The sequence below is a fragment of the Heterodontus francisci genome, chromosome 35 (genome assembly GCF_036365525.1).
Source record: "Heterodontus francisci isolate sHetFra1 chromosome 35, sHetFra1.hap1, whole genome shotgun sequence".
Taxonomy (NCBI): Eukaryota; Metazoa; Chordata; class Chondrichthyes; order Heterodontiformes; family Heterodontidae; genus Heterodontus; species Heterodontus francisci.
In genome coordinates, this window is record NC_090405.1 from 32,737,842 (window position 1) to 32,756,865 (window position 19,024).

Sequence of the window (19,024 nt, forward strand, 5' to 3'; positions counted from 1 at the left end):
TCACGCTCTCCCTGCACTAGCACCACCATGCTGTCTGAGGTCCATGTAGCCCTAGCCAGACCTCAGTTTCCTGCATGCCTCTAGCCTCGACATTGCCCAATTACCAAGGCTCTTCCAGAAACCTTCAGGCTCTCAAAGATCTAGTTACCCTGGTCAGAGCTAGGTTCCCAAAAACTACAGGCACCTCCAGACTCAGATTATCCCCAAGCCATGTATCCCAAGGCACAGGTTACCTCCCAACCCAGGTTACTCCATGGCTCTCCTACCCTAGCCCCAGGTTACTCCGTGGCTCTCCTACCCTGAGACCCAGGTTACTCCGTGGCTCTCCTACCCTGAGCCCCAGGTTACTCCGTGGCTCTCCTACCCCGAGCCCCAGGTTACCCCGTGGCTCTCCTACCTTGCACCCCAGGTTACCCTGTGGCTCCTACCCTTGGCCCCAGGTTACTCTGTGGCTCCTACCCTTGGCTCCAGGTTACTCTGTTGCTCCTACACTGAGCCCCAGGTTTCGCCGTGGCTCTCTTACCCTGGGTCCCAGGTTACCCCATGGTTCTCCTACCCTGTCCAAAGTTATGCCATGGCTCTCCTACCCTGAGCCCCAGGTTATTCCGTGGCTCTCCTACCCTTGGCCCCAGGTTACCCTGTGGCTCCTACCCTTGGCTCCAGGTTATCCCGTGGCTCCTACCCTTGTCCCCAGGATACCTTGTGGCTCCTACCCTGAGCCCCAGGTTACCCCGTGGCTCCTACCCTGAGCCCCAGGTTACCCCGTGGCTCTCCTACCCTGAGCCCCAGGTTACCCCGTGGCTCTCCTACCCTGAGCCCCAGGTTACCCCGTGGCTCCTACCCTGAGCCCCAGGTTACCCCATGGCTCTCCTACCCTTTGCCCCAGGTTACCTCGTGGCTCCTACCCTGAGCCCCAGGTTACCCCGTGTCTCCTACCCTTAGCCCCAGGTTACCCCGTGGCTCCTACCCTGGGCCCCAGGTTACCCCGTGGCTCCTACCCTGGGCCCCAGGTTACCCCATGGCTCTCCTACCCTAAAAGCCCCAGGTTACCCCTGGACACCTGTGTTGATATTCAAGCTTCCCAGACGTTGGAACCCCAAATAATCCCCATAGAAACGTGGTGTGGAAGATTGTGACGTTACTCTGACCCCCCCAACGATGGGAGGGGCGGGTGAAGGGGACGAAACAATGGTTGCCAGGGAGACCCGCGAGCCCGGGTGGGGTGGGGGAATGGTTGCCAGGGAGACCCGCGAGCCCGGGGGAATGGTTGACAGGGAGACCCGCGAGGCGGGGAGAGGCAATGGTTGCCAGGGAGAACCGCGTGGCAGAGGGGGAGGGAGACAATGGTTGCCAGGGAGATTTGCGGGGCGCGGGGGGACGGGGACAACAGTTGCCAGGGCGAACCGCGGGGCACGGGGACAATGGTTGCCAGGGAGAACCGCGGGGGTGGCGGTTACTAATCAGCAACCGCCTGCTGATCGGCAGCAAGAAGCGTCCGCTCGATAGCCCGATTCCCCCCTCCCCCAACGCCTCTCCCACCCCGGGCGCTGGTTTCAGGCGGCCTCGGGGCCGGTCAGTAACAACAATAGCAGACAACCCCCCTCAGGAGGAACAACGGGTGTGCGGTGAAGTGGCGGCGGAAGATGCGGTGCGGGGGAGGCTGCGCACGGACTCGGCCCGAGAAGATGGCGGCGGTGTGAGAGGCAGAGAGGGCCCTCAGGCAGCCAGTTCCGCATTGTCCTCCTCCCCTTCCTCCTCTTCGGCCTGCCCACCCTTCTCCAGTCCCTCCTCCACCACACCGAGTCTCCCTGCACCGAGAGCGTTGTTTTTTTTTTGCTGCTGCCCGAGGCCCCATTCCCAGGCCCGGTCACCATGGAGTGCCCTCATTTGGCGAGCAGCGTCTGCATCGTGCCGGATTCCACCAAGTTCCCCAATGGATCGCCCTCCTCCTGGTGCTGTGCTGGTGAGTGCCGCACGGTTCCATTCTCTGCACAACTTGGCCTCACTTTTCTAATTCTTTAACATATATATGTGTATGTGTTTAAAAACAGCGCTTCCCCCTTTCCGGGTGCGCCTTGTCCGGGACTAAACCACCAGGAAAGGCCACCCCACAACAGGCTTGAGTGAGGCCTGGTGTGGAAATTAAACCAAAAAAGAAAAGCTTATTTTGCGAGAGCAGAGTTACAGCTCCTGGACTTTGTGTGTGTATTTGGGGGGCTTTCTCGGGCTGGGGGTCTTATTGGAACATTTTGTCTTTATAAACTTGCAGGCAAATGGAAGGATTTCTTCTTCCTCCTCCCCCCTTCGTTGTTAACCTGATTTATTCTTGAACAAATTGCAGAGGTTTGGGATTACACTTAAAGAAAGTCTTTCAGACCAATTGGATTAAAGTGAGTGGAAGCTGCATTTACCATAGAGAGGCGAAGTTTTTTTTCCCCCTTTGAGCGCTGAGTTAATGACCAGAGCCAGTGTGTCTTTACCAGTGTGCCTTTTGTAAAGTAACCCCAGTCTATTGACATTTTTGCCACGTCCCAAGCACACAGTCGGGATGTAACAGCAAACATTTAATTTCCAGGAATCCGCAGTTTATCACCGGGATACAGGGTTTATTTTACAAAAAAACACACACGCTTTCGGGTTACTGTGCAAGTTAGACTTCGGGAGTGACTTTCTTTGTGGAAGGCACTCGGCGTGCTCGGAGTCGGAGCAGACTGGCTTTCCTCTACTAAAATGTTAGGCCTTGTATTGTTTCCATTGTCTGTGCTTTCCAGTACAATGTCTGAAAGAAACTTGTTCTCCAGACCTGCTTTAGCTTTAATGGAAAGTCATTTCCATCAACTCAGTTTCTATATACAAGACTGGAGTTATTAGATGTACATACTGCTTAGACGACCTTACACATGGAATTCCATGTGCAATGATAAAATTTGTACTGTGGAGACAGGATGGGGTTGGAATCTAATCCGTTTAGCCTCATCACTCCAAGGGGACGAGGAACACACCGCGACTTTCCAATTTCAGTGTTGTGAAGTTTTTCTCTGGTTGTTAGCAGCTTTATTAGCAAATTACCGAAACATATATGCGTTTTCTTAACACTTTCTTGTCTAGAAGGTTTAAATCTCTACATTTTTATAATGAATGGCTTCTTGTGTATGGTGGTGGTGTATAATCGGAAGTACTGTAGGTCACTATTAAAATCCAGAAAATCTTGCACAACTATAGATAGTTGCTGCGCTTTTGTTGTAATTCTGATTTGAGGAGGTGTACGCAAGCCCTAAATTCCAAATGGCAGCCGTCGTGGCAAATGTGTAAGACTTTTCCTTAAAATAATTTCAGGCTTGTAGAAGGACTTCATCTAAATCAAAAATCGTAATTGAGGGAAGTCCATTAAATGATTTCTGTATATTAAAATACCAGTATAAAAGTATACTTTAAAGAAGTGATGAATTGTTCGAGATGTGTTGGGTTTTGAAACAATTTTTCGATATACAAAAGATTGTTCCAGCCTAGAGTTTAAATGCTGTCTTGTTTTACTGATGTGTTGAAATTGTAGTACAGAGCTGAAACTTAATCCCATTAGGCTTGTTTTGGTTTCAAATGCGGGTATTCCCCTGACACACTTGTCACCTGACTCATCTAGTAAGCCACACGCAAGGGCTTTGTGAACTTCTGGTCAGAGTGCTGTGGAAGTCGAGTAACAGTACTGACCGTTATTGTACTGTGACCTCAGCAGCCCAGCAACTTACTTCGTGATTAGTGCACAATAGCTGGTTATAGGGAAGAGGGGTGTTGTCCTGCAATCCTCGATGTTGTAAATTGGTATATCCCAGTGATGTAATGTCACTGTGATCTTCAAAGCAGTCTAAGAACAGGCATGTAGAATTGCCTGTGGTGTGACATTGTGTATGGGAATAGTAAACTGGGCGGTGCTGTCTTCATTCATACCAGCACAACTTCATGATCACAAGATAATTATGAATGAGATCCACATACGTTCATTCATCTAGAAAGATGCTAAAGGCCTGTCATGCAGCATAGTCAATGTCAGGGTGGTCACCCCCAGCCTGCTACCTTGGAGTCTGTTACATGTGTTAGAATGATAGAAGAGTACAGCACAAAAGGAGGCTGTTTGGCCCAATGTGACTGTGCCAGCTCTTTAAAAGAGCTATCTGCTCTTTCCCCATAGCCTTGCATTTTTTTCCTTTTCAAGTATTTATCCAGTTCCCCATTGAATGTTACTATTGATTCTGCTTCCGGCAGTGCACTTCAGATGATAACTTGCTGTTATAAAATATTCACCTGTCTCCTCTGGTTCTTCTGCCAATTATCACATATCTGTGCTGGGCTTGCTGCAGTGTTCCAGTGACCATCAACGCAAGCTCAAGGAACAGCATCTCATTTAATGATTAGGCCCGCTGCAGCCTGCTGGACTGAACGTTGAGTTCAGTAATTTCAGAGCATGATGGGCCCCCCTTTTTATTTTTATTTTTTTCTTTTTTATTTCCGTTTGCTTCATTTTTTTTACCATGTGCCCGCCCACATTCTTTTTTTCATCTTTGTACTCTGGGCCAGGGCTGTTCATTTTTCTGTCAATTAACACCCTCTCTGCACTAACGCTTTGTCTTTCAGAACACCATTAACATACTGTTTGCCTTTTCTCCATGACCTTCTGGTCAGTTATTCTCTGACCCTCTGTCCTATCGACACCTTGCCTTTTGTTATCTCTTGCCCACCCCCACTTTATTTGCTTAAAAACTATTACATTTCTAACATTTGCCAGTTCTGATGAAGGGTGACTGACCTGAAACGTTAACTCTGGTTCTCTCGCCACAGATGCTGAGTATTTCCAGCATTTCTTATTTTTATAGCAAAAAGCTCTGTCCTCTGATTACTGACCCTCCTGCCAGTGGAACCAGTTTCTGCCCAAGTACTCTATCAAAACCCCTCTTATCTTCAGATACCTCAATTGTTGGTCATTCTTGCTGATATCAGTCCAAAGTTTGCCTTTTACTAGTTTGATCCCATGTCCTAATCTTGCAATTTAATTTAAAGTAGTTTTTCAGATTTACTTTTTCCATACTATTTACTCATTTTTATAAGATCACCCCTCAGACACCTTTGTAGGCTGAAAGTCCCAACTTTCTCTAGTCTGACGATGTTGCAGTATTCTCCAAGGTGTTTTAAAAGGTTTCAAGTGTAATGCAACAACAGCTTCAATAAACCACAGGAATCTTTTGTTATCCTTTTTAGGTTGTATGATAATCAGTACGTTATAGTCTTATAGTCAGTCTCACATTCTTTTAATGCCTCCCCGTTATAGAACACCATCTCTTCCCCTCCCCCCCCCTGCACCTGCAATGTTTGTCTATGCCACATCTCTCAGAGCTGTGAGGAGGAGGTGAGTTGTACTACTTGTTTTGAAATGAACATCAAGATTTATTATAAAATGTAAAGCTAAATAATGAGCGCATAAAATTGATAACTTACTATCTTATTTAAAATGAGTGGTATGATTTGTGTAGTTAAGGGAGTTCATTTATCTTGTTGCTGATCTGATTGCTGTGAACAGTTACTTCATTGTATGTTTGTAGCAAAGCCGAAGTATTGAACTAGCAAAAGGCCGTTCACAGGTTTCATTTTGTTTTCTGCCTTAAATGTAAGGAAATTACCAATACCATAATCTTGTGCATTGCACAATGGTGTTAGCAGGGGATGCCAAGAGTGGAAGCATCATTTTTTTTAAACAATAGCTTTGTGAGGAATGAAGCAATCATGGAATTATTTACTCTGTTTTGAAGAGGCCTGTTTCCTGCTGCTGGTGGTGTTTGCAAGAGGAAGTGGAGAGGACAGTGTGATATCTGGTTAGGGGTGTTTCTCATTAATGCACAACTGAGTAGTAAGGTATTGATCTGCAATGGGGAGCTCTAATTTCTTTAATCTGGCACCTTAAACTGGATAACACTTTGATTTGGGGAGGGAACGCACATCGGTAAAACCCAGGCTTTTCCCTTCGTGGAAAACTTAGAAGAAAGGCTCGACAAACAAGTTACCTACCTGAGGAGTTAAATGGGCACCAAAAATACATTTGGAGTAACAAAGAAGAGGGAGTAATTGATTTTAAAAGGGGGCAGAAAACCTCTAGTGAACGGGGGAAGCTGAGAGGTAAAGAGGTAAAAATGCTTTCCTCTTTCCCTCCCTCTCATCTATTCTACTCATTAATTGTTCTTTTCATTTTGAGGGTTACTGCTAATATCAGCAGTATTCGTAAACCTGAATCTACATATGATAATCCTGTCTCATCCTTTTAGTTCTTTTGTATTTCTGGAGCTCTGCTTGCAACTGGCATTAACATATTTGCAAAGCGAAAGCAGGAGAGAAGCAGTGACAGTAACGTTTGTGACTTAGAGGCCCCACTGATCAAATAGTTAGAGGTGAAGAACCCGATACTGAGGTATGCACTTCATTTGTAGTTCTGTAGGCAGAACAAAATCTGGGCAGATTCACGTTATTTATATTGGGGAAATTTAAATCATATCTACTTTAAGTTAAATATTTTAATTCCATTATCACTGTGTCAGTTTAAGATGTACATTTACCTGTAGCTTTAACCTATCTAGATCATTATGGGCTGTTCTTTGTAAGTAATGGTTGCCAGAGACTTTGAGCTAATACATGAATAATTTGCTTCAGGCATTCATGGGGTGTGGGTATCGCTGGCAAGTGTAGCATGACTTAGCAGAATGGATCCAGGGACGAGGGGATTTTAGCTACAAGGAATGGTGGGAATGCGATGACTCCAACTGTGTGCCTTGTAATGATTTTAGTGATGAGATAGCAGAGGCCTCAGTAGTGTACTGTCACTAGATGTGAATAAAATTTTCTCGTGATTGGAAAATAAAGGTTAGCTTGGAGAAGCTGGGATTGTTCTTGGAGTAAAGGCGGTTGAGGGGAGATTTGACAGAGGTGTGCAAAGTTATGACAGGCTTAAATAAGATAGACAAAGAAAAGCTGTGCCCATTAGCTGATGGTACAAGGACTAGGGAACAGAGCTTGAAGGTTTTGCATAAATGCAGGGGAAATGTGAGGAAGAACTTTTTTACGCAGCGAGCGGTAATTACTTGGAAATCACTGCCTTTGAGGCTGGTGGAAACGGCGACAATGAAAAATTTCAAAAGGAAATTGGATGGGCACTTGGGAATAAACTTGCAGGGCGATGGGGATTGAGCGGGGGATGGGACTGACTGGATTGCTGTACAGAGAGCTGACATAGACTCAGTGAACCAAATGGCTGCCTTCTGTACTGTATGAATTGCCCCCGAAGATGGTGGTGAGCATTAATCTGTGGGCTTAAATATAGTATCACAAATTTTAGTTTGGGAGTGTGAGAAATGTTAGTTTGTTTTAAACAGGACAAATGGGAATAGAGCTCAGGAAGTCTGCATTGCTTCTGCCTGACAGTGTCTGAATGAGGGCCATAAAGACAGTATTCCTAAAAACAAACTGAGAAAACTTGAGGAAATGGATAGGCATTCAGTTGCAAATTTTTAAAAAATATTCTTTCATGGGATGTGGGTGTCGCAGGCCAGCATTTATTGCCCATCCCTAATCGCCCTTGAACTGAGTGGCTTGCTAGGCCATTTCGAAGGCATGTAAGAGTCAACCACATTGCAAATATTAATGAAACCTAATTTAGACCAAAATTAAGCATCATATATGTTGTTTAATATGCCCAGCACAAAGGCAATTAGGTCTGCTGAAGCCACAGTTAGTGTATGCAAATTAATTCTTGCTAAACATTGTGCCACTGAAATGGATGTAAGGAATGGGTTGAAAATCAGTCCAGTAATCTAAATCATAACTGAATTTGCAGTCATGTGTTGTACAGTAGATTCCATATAAATATAGATTTGAAGCAAGAATAGTTTCTGGAGTCTCAACATTTATAATCTGCAATCCAAGCATCTGTAAAATTCAAGTTGGTTATCCCCTTGATTGATAGAAAATTTCAGGGGAAAAAAAAGTTGACTGGGCTTTCATTGTTTTTGTAGGTGTAGATTTTGAAGTTTGAAATTTGAGCTGAAGTTAATGCGCTTGTTGATTTTTAATTACCTTGATTGTATTTGTGTTCAGATTGCATTCTGCTCATCTTTAGCCCCACGGGAATTCATTTCTGCAATCCAAATGCCAGCCACATAGGGCAACTGAAAATGTATATAATGAAAAAGAGCAGTCAAATGCTCGAATCCCTTGGGAGTTAAGTATTGCTAGTAAATATTTAAAGGCTATTACATTTCTGCAATACCTAATCAGCACCCAGGGGCTTGACGTTGAAAGTTTAGCTATTACTCAGGTCAACCATGACCAAGCATTAACTACCTGGATATCCTCTTATTGGTTAGGATCCCACTCATCTGTAGACCTTAAATAAAAAACAGAAATGCTGGAAATATCAGCAGGACAGGCAACATCTGTGGAGAGAGAAATGGGCTTAATGTTTCAGGTTGATGACCTCTCATCAGAACTGGAAAAAGTTGAGATGCAAAAGGTTTTAAGCAAGTACAGAGGTAGAGAAAGGTGGTCGTGGGGTTGGTTAATGGAGAACGAAATGAAAGGCCTATGATAGGGTAGAGGGCAGGAGTGTTAAAATGATAAAATTGCTTTTGTATTTGTGTAAACCTTGTTCAGGTCTGTGGTAGGGTGGTACTGTACATGAAGAAACTCCTGAAGTTTCTTTAGCATGCAATTTTTTAATGTTCAGTGGAGCTTTCTGTAGACCTGCTGCAAGTGGCCTCTGTGCCTAGTTGATGGAAGGAAAAAAACTGGTTGTTTGTTTTATAGTGGGAAATAAGGACATTAGGTGAGGATTGGATTTGCATTGTTATACTCTCCAAGGCCAAATACGTAGCCAGCATTCGTTGTCTACACTTAAATGAAGCACACTAGGACAACGTGCCATAGAGCAGTGAGTGCATGAGCCACCAGCTTAAGGATAGGTGAAAACTGCAGGAGAAATCCTCCCCATACCCGACTCTGTCCATTGTTTGAAGAGTATTTTTTAAAAAATGATTTTTGTAACAGTACTTTCATTTGCTCTTTCATCCTCTCCCTTCTCAGAGCAGAAGCAGCTTTGTGACTAGGTTAGTTTCATGAAAAAATATTTGGTTGTTTCTAACTTCACTCTTGTAACTCTTTTAAAAACGGAAACTGCCCTTTTAATCGAAGCGAGAGCAGTTATGTGAGTTGTGGGCATCCACTTGTGATCAATTTCTGTTTCATTGCAAACACTTAGGTGTATCAGCAGTAGGTTACATTGCACAAGAATGCTGAAGATTTTATGTATTTTGGTTGAACTCTTTAATATATATTAGTTGGTGCAGTTCCACTGCCACTTATTACTGCAAATCAGTTTTAGTTGGACATCGGATGCAAAGGTGGCAGTGTAACTAAGGTGATTAACAAGCTCTCTAAAACCACTTCCGAAGGACCATATTCACATCTGTTTTAAGTTCAAAAGTGCAGCAACAGGCTGCATTTTGTTACCTTAAAGTGTAATATGTTTTGTACATGAAAATACGCCATGTATTCTGTTATTGTTATATGATGAAGCTTTATGATAACCAACTTCTAATTAAATTATTGCTACAGTGTAGTAAATACATAGTACAATTTTGTTTTGATCATACTGTTTATCATGGAATGTTTTTCCATGTTAAAGGTGCTGCATAAAAGTAATTATACAGTATTCAGTCTTAATGGGATAACAAGAACATCCATTCTATCATGAACTGACTCTTGATCCTTATGAGAAATGACTGGCTGCCCATCCTGAAAATCTCCTAAATGGGGATTAAGAACTGAATTACATTTACACAGCTGTCATTTGGGGCTAACTATTATCAGAATCGAGGCAGTGAGGTTCATTGACTTGATATTTCGACAAAATGCTTCAATATCTCCTTAAAAGTGACCGTTGGATTCTATAGGAAATGAAGAGCTGCTCTTGCTGTCTGAATTCCATATTGTGGGCTGTAAGTTTATACCACTGCTTGAAGACAGCAGATATACTACAGCTACAGGGGAGGGAGAATTGGCTCACTGCATTTTGTGTGGCTCCTGAAAGTAAAACAATTATCTCCATTTTCTTTTGCAGTTTGTCGATCCAACAAAAGTCCATGGGTCTGTCTAATGTGTTCGAGTGTTCACTGTGGAAGGTACGGTAAAATTATGCTGAGTCTCAGACTGTCATAAAGATAAGCTCAGACTGTGATTGTAGTGCTTATTCATTAGCTCCTTAGTGATATTGATATGTAAAGACTGGTAGGTGTGTAACTTTGTTCATCTCCTCAGTTGAAGCATTGTGTATTGCCCTTGATAACAGATTGCAAGCCCAGCATGATTTTTAATTTGCAGGTATTGCTAAATGCTTCAGTAACTTTTAAAAAAAAAATATTGTTTACCTTCTAGCAAAGCTCTGCTGCTATTTTAGTACAGTGTGGTCTGGCAACATTGTAACATAACTTCCCCTTGAATGATGTAGTGAAAATATAGTAGACTAATGTTTAATGGTATAGGATGATGGAAAAAATTTCTTGGATCTGATTACCTACATCCTAGGTTCTAAAAGAAATAGCTGTAGAGATAGTGAATAGTGATAGAGATTTTCCAAAATTCCCTAGATTCTAGATCGGTCCCAGCAGATTGGAAGTTAGCAAATGTAACATCACTATTCAAGAAAGAGGGGAGATAGAAAATGGGGAACTACAGGCCAGTTAGCCTGACCTCAGTCGTTGGGGAAATGCTGGGATTTATTATTGAAGTCTTAACAATGCACTTAGATAATGCATAGTATGATCAGACAGAATCAACAAGGTTTTGTGAAAATAAATTTGTTAAACAAAATTTCCCTAAAGTTTTTTGAGAATGTGACTAGTAGGGTGGGTAAAGGGGAACCATAGATGTAGTATACTTGGATTTCCAAAAGGCATTTGATAAGGTACCACACAAAAGGTTAATGCATAAGATAAGGGCTCATGGAGTTGCAGGTAATATGTTAGAATGTGGATGGAAAATCGGTTAATGGACGGAAAGCAGAGTAGGGATAAACAGGGCATTTTCAAGTTGGCGGGCTGTGACAAGTGGAGTGCTGCAAGAATCATTGCTGGGGTCTCAGCTATTTACAATCTATGTTAATGACAGTCCAAGAGACTGAGAGTAATGTATCCAAGTTTGATGACAATACAAAGCCAGGTGGGAAAGTAAGCTATGAGAAGGATAGGTTAAGTGCATGGGCAACAAGGTGGCAAATGGAGTATAATATGGGGAAGTGTGAGGTTATTCATTTTTGTATTGAGAATAGAAAAGAAGAAATTTTTTTAAAAAGCATGAAACTTTCAGATCTTGATATTCAGAGGGACTTGGGTGTACTCGAACAAGGAGCATGGCAAGTTAGCATGAAGGCAAAGGCTTGTTGGCCTTTATTTCAAGGGGATTGGAGTACAAGAATAAGGATGTCTTGCTACAGTTTTATAGGGCTTTGGTGAGACACACACCTGGAGCACTGTGCGCAGTTCTGGTTGCCATATCTAAGGGAGGATATACTTTGATTGGAGGTGGTGCAGTGAAGGTTCGCTAGATTGGTCCTATGGTGAAAGGCTGAGTAAATTGGATGTATACTCTCTGAAGTTGATAACAATGAGGGGTGATCTCATTGAAGCATGGAAGATTCTGAAGGGGCTTGACAGGGTAGACACTGAGAGGTTGTTTCCCCTGCCTGGGGAATCTGGAATTCGGGGATACAGCCTCAGGATAAGGGGTTGATCATTTTGGACTGAGTTGCGGAGAAATCTCTTCACTCGGTTATGAGTCTTTGGAACTCGCTACCCCAGAAGGTTGTGGATGCTCCATTGTCAAGTATATTCAAGGCTGAGATGGACAGATTTTTGGGGTCTCAGAGAATCAAGGGATATGGGGAGTGGGCAGGAAAGTGGAGCTGAGGCAGAAGATCAGTCATGACTATGTTGAATGGCAGAGCAGGCTCGAGAGGCTGTATAGGCTACTCCTATTTTTTATGTTCTTATGATGAAGCAAATTTTTGTCAACTGAGTTACCAGCACTGTCTTTTAAGACATTAATTAATAATCTATAACATTGCCCATTAATGAAAGGTTGGAGAGAAAGTGGGTAAGTCCTGGCAAACTATTTTGAATAATTGAGCTTGTAAAGCACTCATCAAAACCTGGCATCTTTCCAGACCAAGGTTGTTGAACTCAATTTATATCGGGTACCTGATCTGATATCCTGGTATTTGGTGAGGGCTGCAATCTACAAAAGTTATTTGGAAAAGCTGGTATAGAAATTGATACACGTTTTGTCCATTTTTTTGAAGGAAATTATTTGAGAGAAGCAGAAATGCCCCTTCCAGCTCCACAGTACTTTTGTGGGTGGCTCCTGGGCCTGTATTTGTCCCTCCTGTGTTTTCCTCTGCTTTACCTTGAGGACTTGATGGCTATGCAGCAGGCCCAGGTTTGTTCCCCAACATCTGATGGAGGCAAAACAGAAAATGCTGGAAATACTCAGCAGGTCAGGCAGCATCTGTGGAGAGTGAAGCAGGTCTGTGACCTTTCATCAGTTCTGATGAAACGTTAACTCTGCTTCTCTCTGCACAGATGCTGCCTGACCTGCTGAGTATTTCCAGCATTTCCTGTTTTTATTTCAGATTGCCAGCATCTGCAGTATTTTGCTTTTCTCTGATGGAGGCAGCTTGCTTCTATTATTAAAATGAGGCCTGTGACCCAGTTTTGCATGAGCCTTTGACCCTGGCATCTGACATGCTCTTGAACTTTCACCCTAGTATTTCTGCAGGTTGCAACATGCAGTTCTTCAAAAATTTTCTCTCAGAAATGTTGCAATGGTGCAGCTGTTTCATGGGCAATCCTATAGTACATCTTAACAAGTAGTATCGTTTACGTGTGTTCTTCAAATGTTGTAATTTTTCACCACAGCTACCTGTTGCTCATGATTCAGCATGTTGGTTTTCTATTCGTGTCCACAATGAAATAGGAAACTAATTTCATAATTCATGCAAATATCTGATAATGAACTTAATTACCAATGGATATGTTCTGAGTTACAAAGTGTGCAGTTTAAGGCTGTGGGGGTGAGCTGGGCGTGGTTAGCACAAAAGTCTGTATCTCTATCAACTTGGCCACTTAATACAGGATGTTTTTCGTTTAACATTGCAAAACAGATTATTTGGTCATTATTACATTGCTGTTTGAGGCACATTATTGTGAACCAGTTGACTTCCGCGTTTCCCACATCTAACTGGCTGACATGCTCTTTGGGAAGTCCTGAGGTAGTGAAAGGTGCTATATAAATGTAGGGCTTTCTATACTTTGGAGTGTAGTGTGCTGTTGATCTCATACTGTACAATACTTTGCTACGTATTGTACTGTGGGGGTCCAGATTTTTATCACCACCTTCAAAAACAGTTTGCATTTGGACCTATCAGACAATCCATAAATGATGAACATTTAATTTTCTAGGCAGGTTAAGCAGGATTGACGTAGATTTAAAACCAAATCCATTCACCACAATACATTTTGGGAAAGGAGCTCAGTCGTTCTTGATAGTATTCCAGACATTTAAATAACTATACATGGAGGAGTGAAGGCAATTCAAAAATGATTACAAATATGTTACTCAAAAATAATGTTGAAAAATAATCCCTTATGCTAGGGCAATGGGTCTCCCCTCCATTGTTCAGCTGTTCGCTTGCTGCTAGTTGAAGCTTGGGCTCTGGCTACAAATTCTGTGAGATCCTGATGAAGAGCTGACCGGTCAGGTAGTGTGCCAAGTCTGGTGTGGGAGTGGGGTTTGTTCTGAAGGAACAATGTTGCTACTGCTCCCAGCTCTGCAGGAAATGCTGGGACCCATCACATCCATTCCTTCCCTAAGGGCCACAGCCACGGGCTGTGCGCATCCCTGTTCTAGACTGAGAAAATGTTGCTCTGTTCCTGTCAGAAACTATCATCTTTTGAGCTTCAAAGTGCTCATTAATCCATCACGAAGAAAACATTTTCCAACGCTTAACACCTTGTCTGCCTCTGCCTCTATCTTTTCTTTACCTCTGCTGAAACCTTTATTCATATTTTTGTCTAGTCTAACAACTCCAACACCTGCTCAAATAGCCTCCCAAGCAAGAGAAAATACAGTTCATCTAGAACTCCAGCACTGAGTTTAACACACCATTCAAGAGCATCCATTGTCTACAGTCTTCTGAACACACAATGCAAAATTCTTTGTGTTTCAGAACCTTGCCCAACTCTTAATTATCTCTGCAACCAATCATGACTTGTACCCTCTGCTCCATGTCCTACACTGTGGCATTCTTTGTATTTAATATAGAAAAGGCCCTCCGTCCTGCCAGTGCTGTATCTCTAAATCAAATCAAAATCAAATCTTTCCCCTATTTTCTTAGAGACTGTCCAGGGTAAACTTGGCAAATCTGTTAATGGGTAAAATGACAGAAGATCAGTGGGAAGTGTTCAAAGAATTTAATGTGTTATGTTACCAGTTAATACATCTAAAGGGCAAGAGTTCTAATTGCCAAAAAAGTCAGCCATGGACAACTATAAGAGGTAAGGGACAACATAAAACTAAAAGAAAAAGTATTCAAAGATTGCAAAAATTAGCACTGATCCTGGCGAATGGAAAAGATAAAAGGGCAGCAAAGGGTGACAAAGAAGATACTAAGAGCTACAAAAAGGAGTACGAAAAGAAACTTGCACGGGATATCAAAAATCAACACAAAAACAGTTACATTTGGCAACAGAAGGCAGTCAAAATCAATGTGGGCCCTTTGAAAACTGATGGTGATATTGTCATTGAAAACAGGGAAACTGTACACATGCTGAGTAGTTACTTGGCATCATTATTTACAGTAGAGGAAGAGGTCAGGGTGCTAGATATCTCAAGGAAACTATTATTGAGTCAAGGACAGGGACGCAACAAAATTAATGTAAACAAGATAACCGTATTGGAGAAATTAATGGCACTATGGAGCGACAGGTTCCCCAGGAACAGATAGATAGTTTCCCTCCCAGGGTTTTAAAGGAAGTAGGTGAGAACATTGCAGATGCTGTAACCATAATTTTCCAAAGCTTTCTTGATTCAGGAATCATTTCTTTAGATTGGAAAATTGCACATGGCACTCAACTATTTAAGAAAGGTGAGAGAGGGAAACCAGGGATTTATAGAGCAGATAGTCTAATGTCTGTTGTCAGAAATTACTTGAGTCCATAATTGAGTAGAGTAACTGAACACCTTGAAAATTTCAGCTGATCCAAGACAGCCAGTGAAACAGAGAGTAGGCATAAATGATCATTTTCTGCTTGGCAAGCTGTAAGGAGTGGTGTGCCACAGGGGTCAGTGTTGGGGCCTCAACCTTTTACAATTTATATAAATGATTTGGATGAAGGGACCGAAGGTATGGTTGCTAAATTTGCTGATGACGCAAAGATATATAGGAAAGTAAATGTGAAGAGGACATAAAGCTACAAAGGGATATAGATAGGTTAGATGAGTGGGCAAAGATCTGGCAAATGGAGTATAATGTGGGAAAATGTGAAATTGTCCATTTTGGCAGGTAAAACAAAGAAGCATATTATCTAAATGGTGAGAGATTGCAGAGCTCTGAGCTGCAGAGGGATCTGGGTGTCCTAATACATGAATCACAAATAGTTAGTATGCAGGTACAGCAAGTAATTAGGAAAGCTAATAGAATGTTATTGTTTATTGTGAGGGGAATTGAATACAAAAGTAGGGAGGTTGTGCTTCAGCTATACAGTGGAGTGGTGAGACCACATCTGGAGTATTGTGTACAGTATTGCTCTCCTTATTTAAGGAAGGATGTAAATGCATTGGAAACAATTCAGAGAATGTTTCTTAGACTAATAAATACCTGGAATGGGTGGGTTGTCTTACGAGGAAAGATTGTACAGGCTAGGCTTGAATCCGCTGTAGATTAGAAGAGTAAGAGGTGACTTGATTGAAACATACAAGATCCTGAGGGGTCTTGATAGGGTGGATGTGGAAAGGATGTTTCCTCTTGTGGGAGAATCTAGAACTAGGGGTCACTGTTTAAGAATAAAGGGTCGCCCATTTAAGACAAAGATGAGGAGAATTTTTTTCCCAGATGGTCGTGAGTCTTTAGAATTCTCTTCCACAAAAGGTGGTGGAAGCAGTGTCTTTAAATATTTTTAAGGCAGAGGTAGATAGATTCTTGATAAGCAAGTGGGTAAAAGATTATTGGGGGAGGCGGGAATGTGGAGTTGAGGTTACAATCAGATCTGCCATGATCTTGTTGAATGGTGGAGCAGGCACGAGGAGCCGAGTGGCCTACTCCTCCTAATTCATATGTTCGTATTTCTAAAGGGCTAGTCATGTTTGATGAATCTGATTGATGTTTTTGAAGAGGTGACTAGCGGACAGGGGAATATCTCTATGGATGTTATTTATATGGACCTCCAGAAGACATTTGATAAATTCTTCTTAAGAGATGATGACTAAAGTTGAAGCTCATGGAATTGAAGGCAAATTATTGACCTGGTTAGGAAATTGGCTGAGTGGAAGGACACCAAGAGTGCGGATAATGGGCAGGTAATCTAATTGGCAGGATATGACTTGCGGTGTGCTGTAAGGATCTGTGTTGGGGGCTCAACTATTCGCTGTATTCAATAACAACTCAGATGATGGGATAGAATTACACAAAGGTAGGCGGAGTTGTAAGCACTGCTAGAAGGAAGTGTAAAATTACAGATATATTGATAGATTAAGTGAATGAATGGGCAAAACTGTAGCAAAGGGATTTCAATTTCGGCAAATATGATGTCATCCGCTTTGGACCTAACAAGAATAAAAGAGTGTACTTCCTAAATGGTGAAAAGCTAGAAACAATGGAGGTCCAATGAGTTTGGGGATCCAGGTCCATAGATCATTATTTTCTCTACCTGTTCATGATAATTTTAATTAAAAAGGCTAATGCAATAGAAAGGAGTAGTAGTCATGCTTCAGCTACACAAAACCCTGGTCAGACGACATCTCGAGTATTATGAACAGTTCTGGGTAGGAAGGATGTATTGGCCGCGTGGATTTAATGGAATGATACCTGGACTGCAAGGGTTAAGCTATGGGGAGAGAATAAATAAACTAGGGTTGTATTCCCTAGAATCTAGTATGTTAAGGGGTGATTTGATTGAAGTTTTCAAGATATTAAGGGGGACAGATAGATTCTACCAATCTATGCTATTTCCAGTCGTTGGGGAGTCTAGGACTAGGGGGTATAGTCTAAAAATTAGAGCCAGACCTTTCAAGAGTGAAATTAGCAAACACTTCTTTACTCAGAGTGGTAGAAGTTTGGAACTCTGTTTATTTTATTTAGAGATACAGCACTGAAGCAGGCCCTTCGGCCCACCGTGTCTGTGCTGACCATCAACCACCCATTTTTATACTAATCCTACATTAATCCCATATTCCTACCACATCCCCACTTCCCTCAATTCCCCTACCACCTACCTATACGAGGGGCAATTTATAATGGCCAATTTACCTATCAACCTGCAAGTCTTTGGCTGTGGGAGGAAACCGGAGCACCCGGCGAAAACCCACACGATCACAAGGAGAACTTGCAAACTCCGCACAGGCAGTACCCAGAATCGAACCCGGGTCGCTGGAGCTGTGAGGCTACAGCAATTGATTCTAGATTAATTGTTAATTTTAAATCTGAGATTGATAGATTTTTGTTATTCAAAGCTGTTGAGGGATATGAGGCAAAGATAGTTATATGGAGTTAGGTTTCAGATCAGCATGATCTCATTGAATAACAGGACAGGCTCGAGGGGCTAAATAGTTATTGTTCCTGTCTTCCTGCCTGTAAAAGTTTCCTCAATACTTTTGTTTGTTGACTATGCCGTTGCAAACCTCCCTTCGGCGATGAGTGTCATAATTTCAGTTTGTCCTTTCACACAAGATGTTCAGCTTGCTCAATTTTTAAAAATTGAGACTCCATTTAAAAAAAAATAACACATGGGTAGAGTTATGACCTCAGTGCGACCATTAATGATAAAATATGAGATATGAACCCCTAATTTGAAGAATTACATGACAAACTTTCACATTAAGACTTCTTATGACAACTAAACTAAAAGAAATCTCCATTAACTAAATAGTACGTTGCAAGTAGCTGGTACCCCTAATTACAAAGAATTTCTTTATTAAAATACTTGAAAACCTCACACCACACTTATACGTTACACAGATCTCTTTGATAGTGAAATCTTTGTGGTTAAAAGTCCCAAATTCCTCCCACTTGCAATAGGTTGGATCTCCCAGACCTTTCTCAAAGTCATTGTCCACTTTACTCACTTCTCTGAGCATTACGACCTGGGTGTCCATGAGTAAGGCGATTCTTGGTGATTCTGTTGGGCCTTTACTTCTCCGCAAGCTTCAACTTTCAAAACAGGTTCAAGACTTTGTGCCTTTTGCTTTGTGAGGCTTCCAAGCGCAGGGGTTCTCTCCCTCCGCCACCCCCCCAAATCCCCTCTGACGCTCTCGAGGCTGCACCTCTGGCCTTCTGTACTTGCAGCCTGTCTACCTTCAGAAAATCTTTTAAATTTATCTGAAATTAAAAGTCAATAGCTTATTGTCCTGTTCCAATGTGCAAAGTCCAGATGTCCGGTTTCTGCAGAGCCACCTTGGCCTTCCATTGTTCCTGGGTTTTAACAGCTGCCAGGTACAATTGAATCCTCAAAATCACTGCCCCCCTTGTTTACAATTCGTAGATCTGGGAGGGTGAAACCCATTGTTCTTCAGGTGTTACCCTTGCAGTCTCTATTTTTTTAAAAACAATCCTTGAACTGTATTCTCTGTTGTCCTGGAAACTAAGATTTCTGTCTTGACCTTGAGAAGTGGGAATGTGACTCCATCTTAAATGTTTAAAAAATTACAGTTTTTAAAAACATAATCA

At 42.4% G+C, this 19,024-nt stretch overlaps 1 protein-coding gene across 5 annotated transcripts in view; it reads left to right on the plus strand.

Annotated features, from left to right (window-relative positions):
- The first annotated feature begins 1,431 nt into the window (after positions 1-1,431).
- The window catches only part of usp3 (ubiquitin specific peptidase 3), a 105,548-nt gene continuing 87,955 nt past the window's right edge, over positions 1,432-19,024 (plus strand). Inside the window, exons 1-2 of one of the 5 annotated variants that reach the window (XM_068015263.1) lie at positions 1,432-1,963; positions 10,151-10,211. In XM_068015263.1, the coding sequence (XP_067871364.1) occupies positions 1,873-1,963; positions 10,151-10,211 (152 nt within the window). In that variant the 5' untranslated portion in view covers positions 1,432-1,872. Of the gene's footprint in view, positions 1,964-5,369; positions 5,399-5,966; positions 6,171-6,363; positions 6,452-10,150; positions 10,212-19,024 lie in introns of those variants that run through there. The other 4 variants (XM_068015262.1, XM_068015265.1, XM_068015266.1 and 1 more) reach the window with 4 other exon arrangements.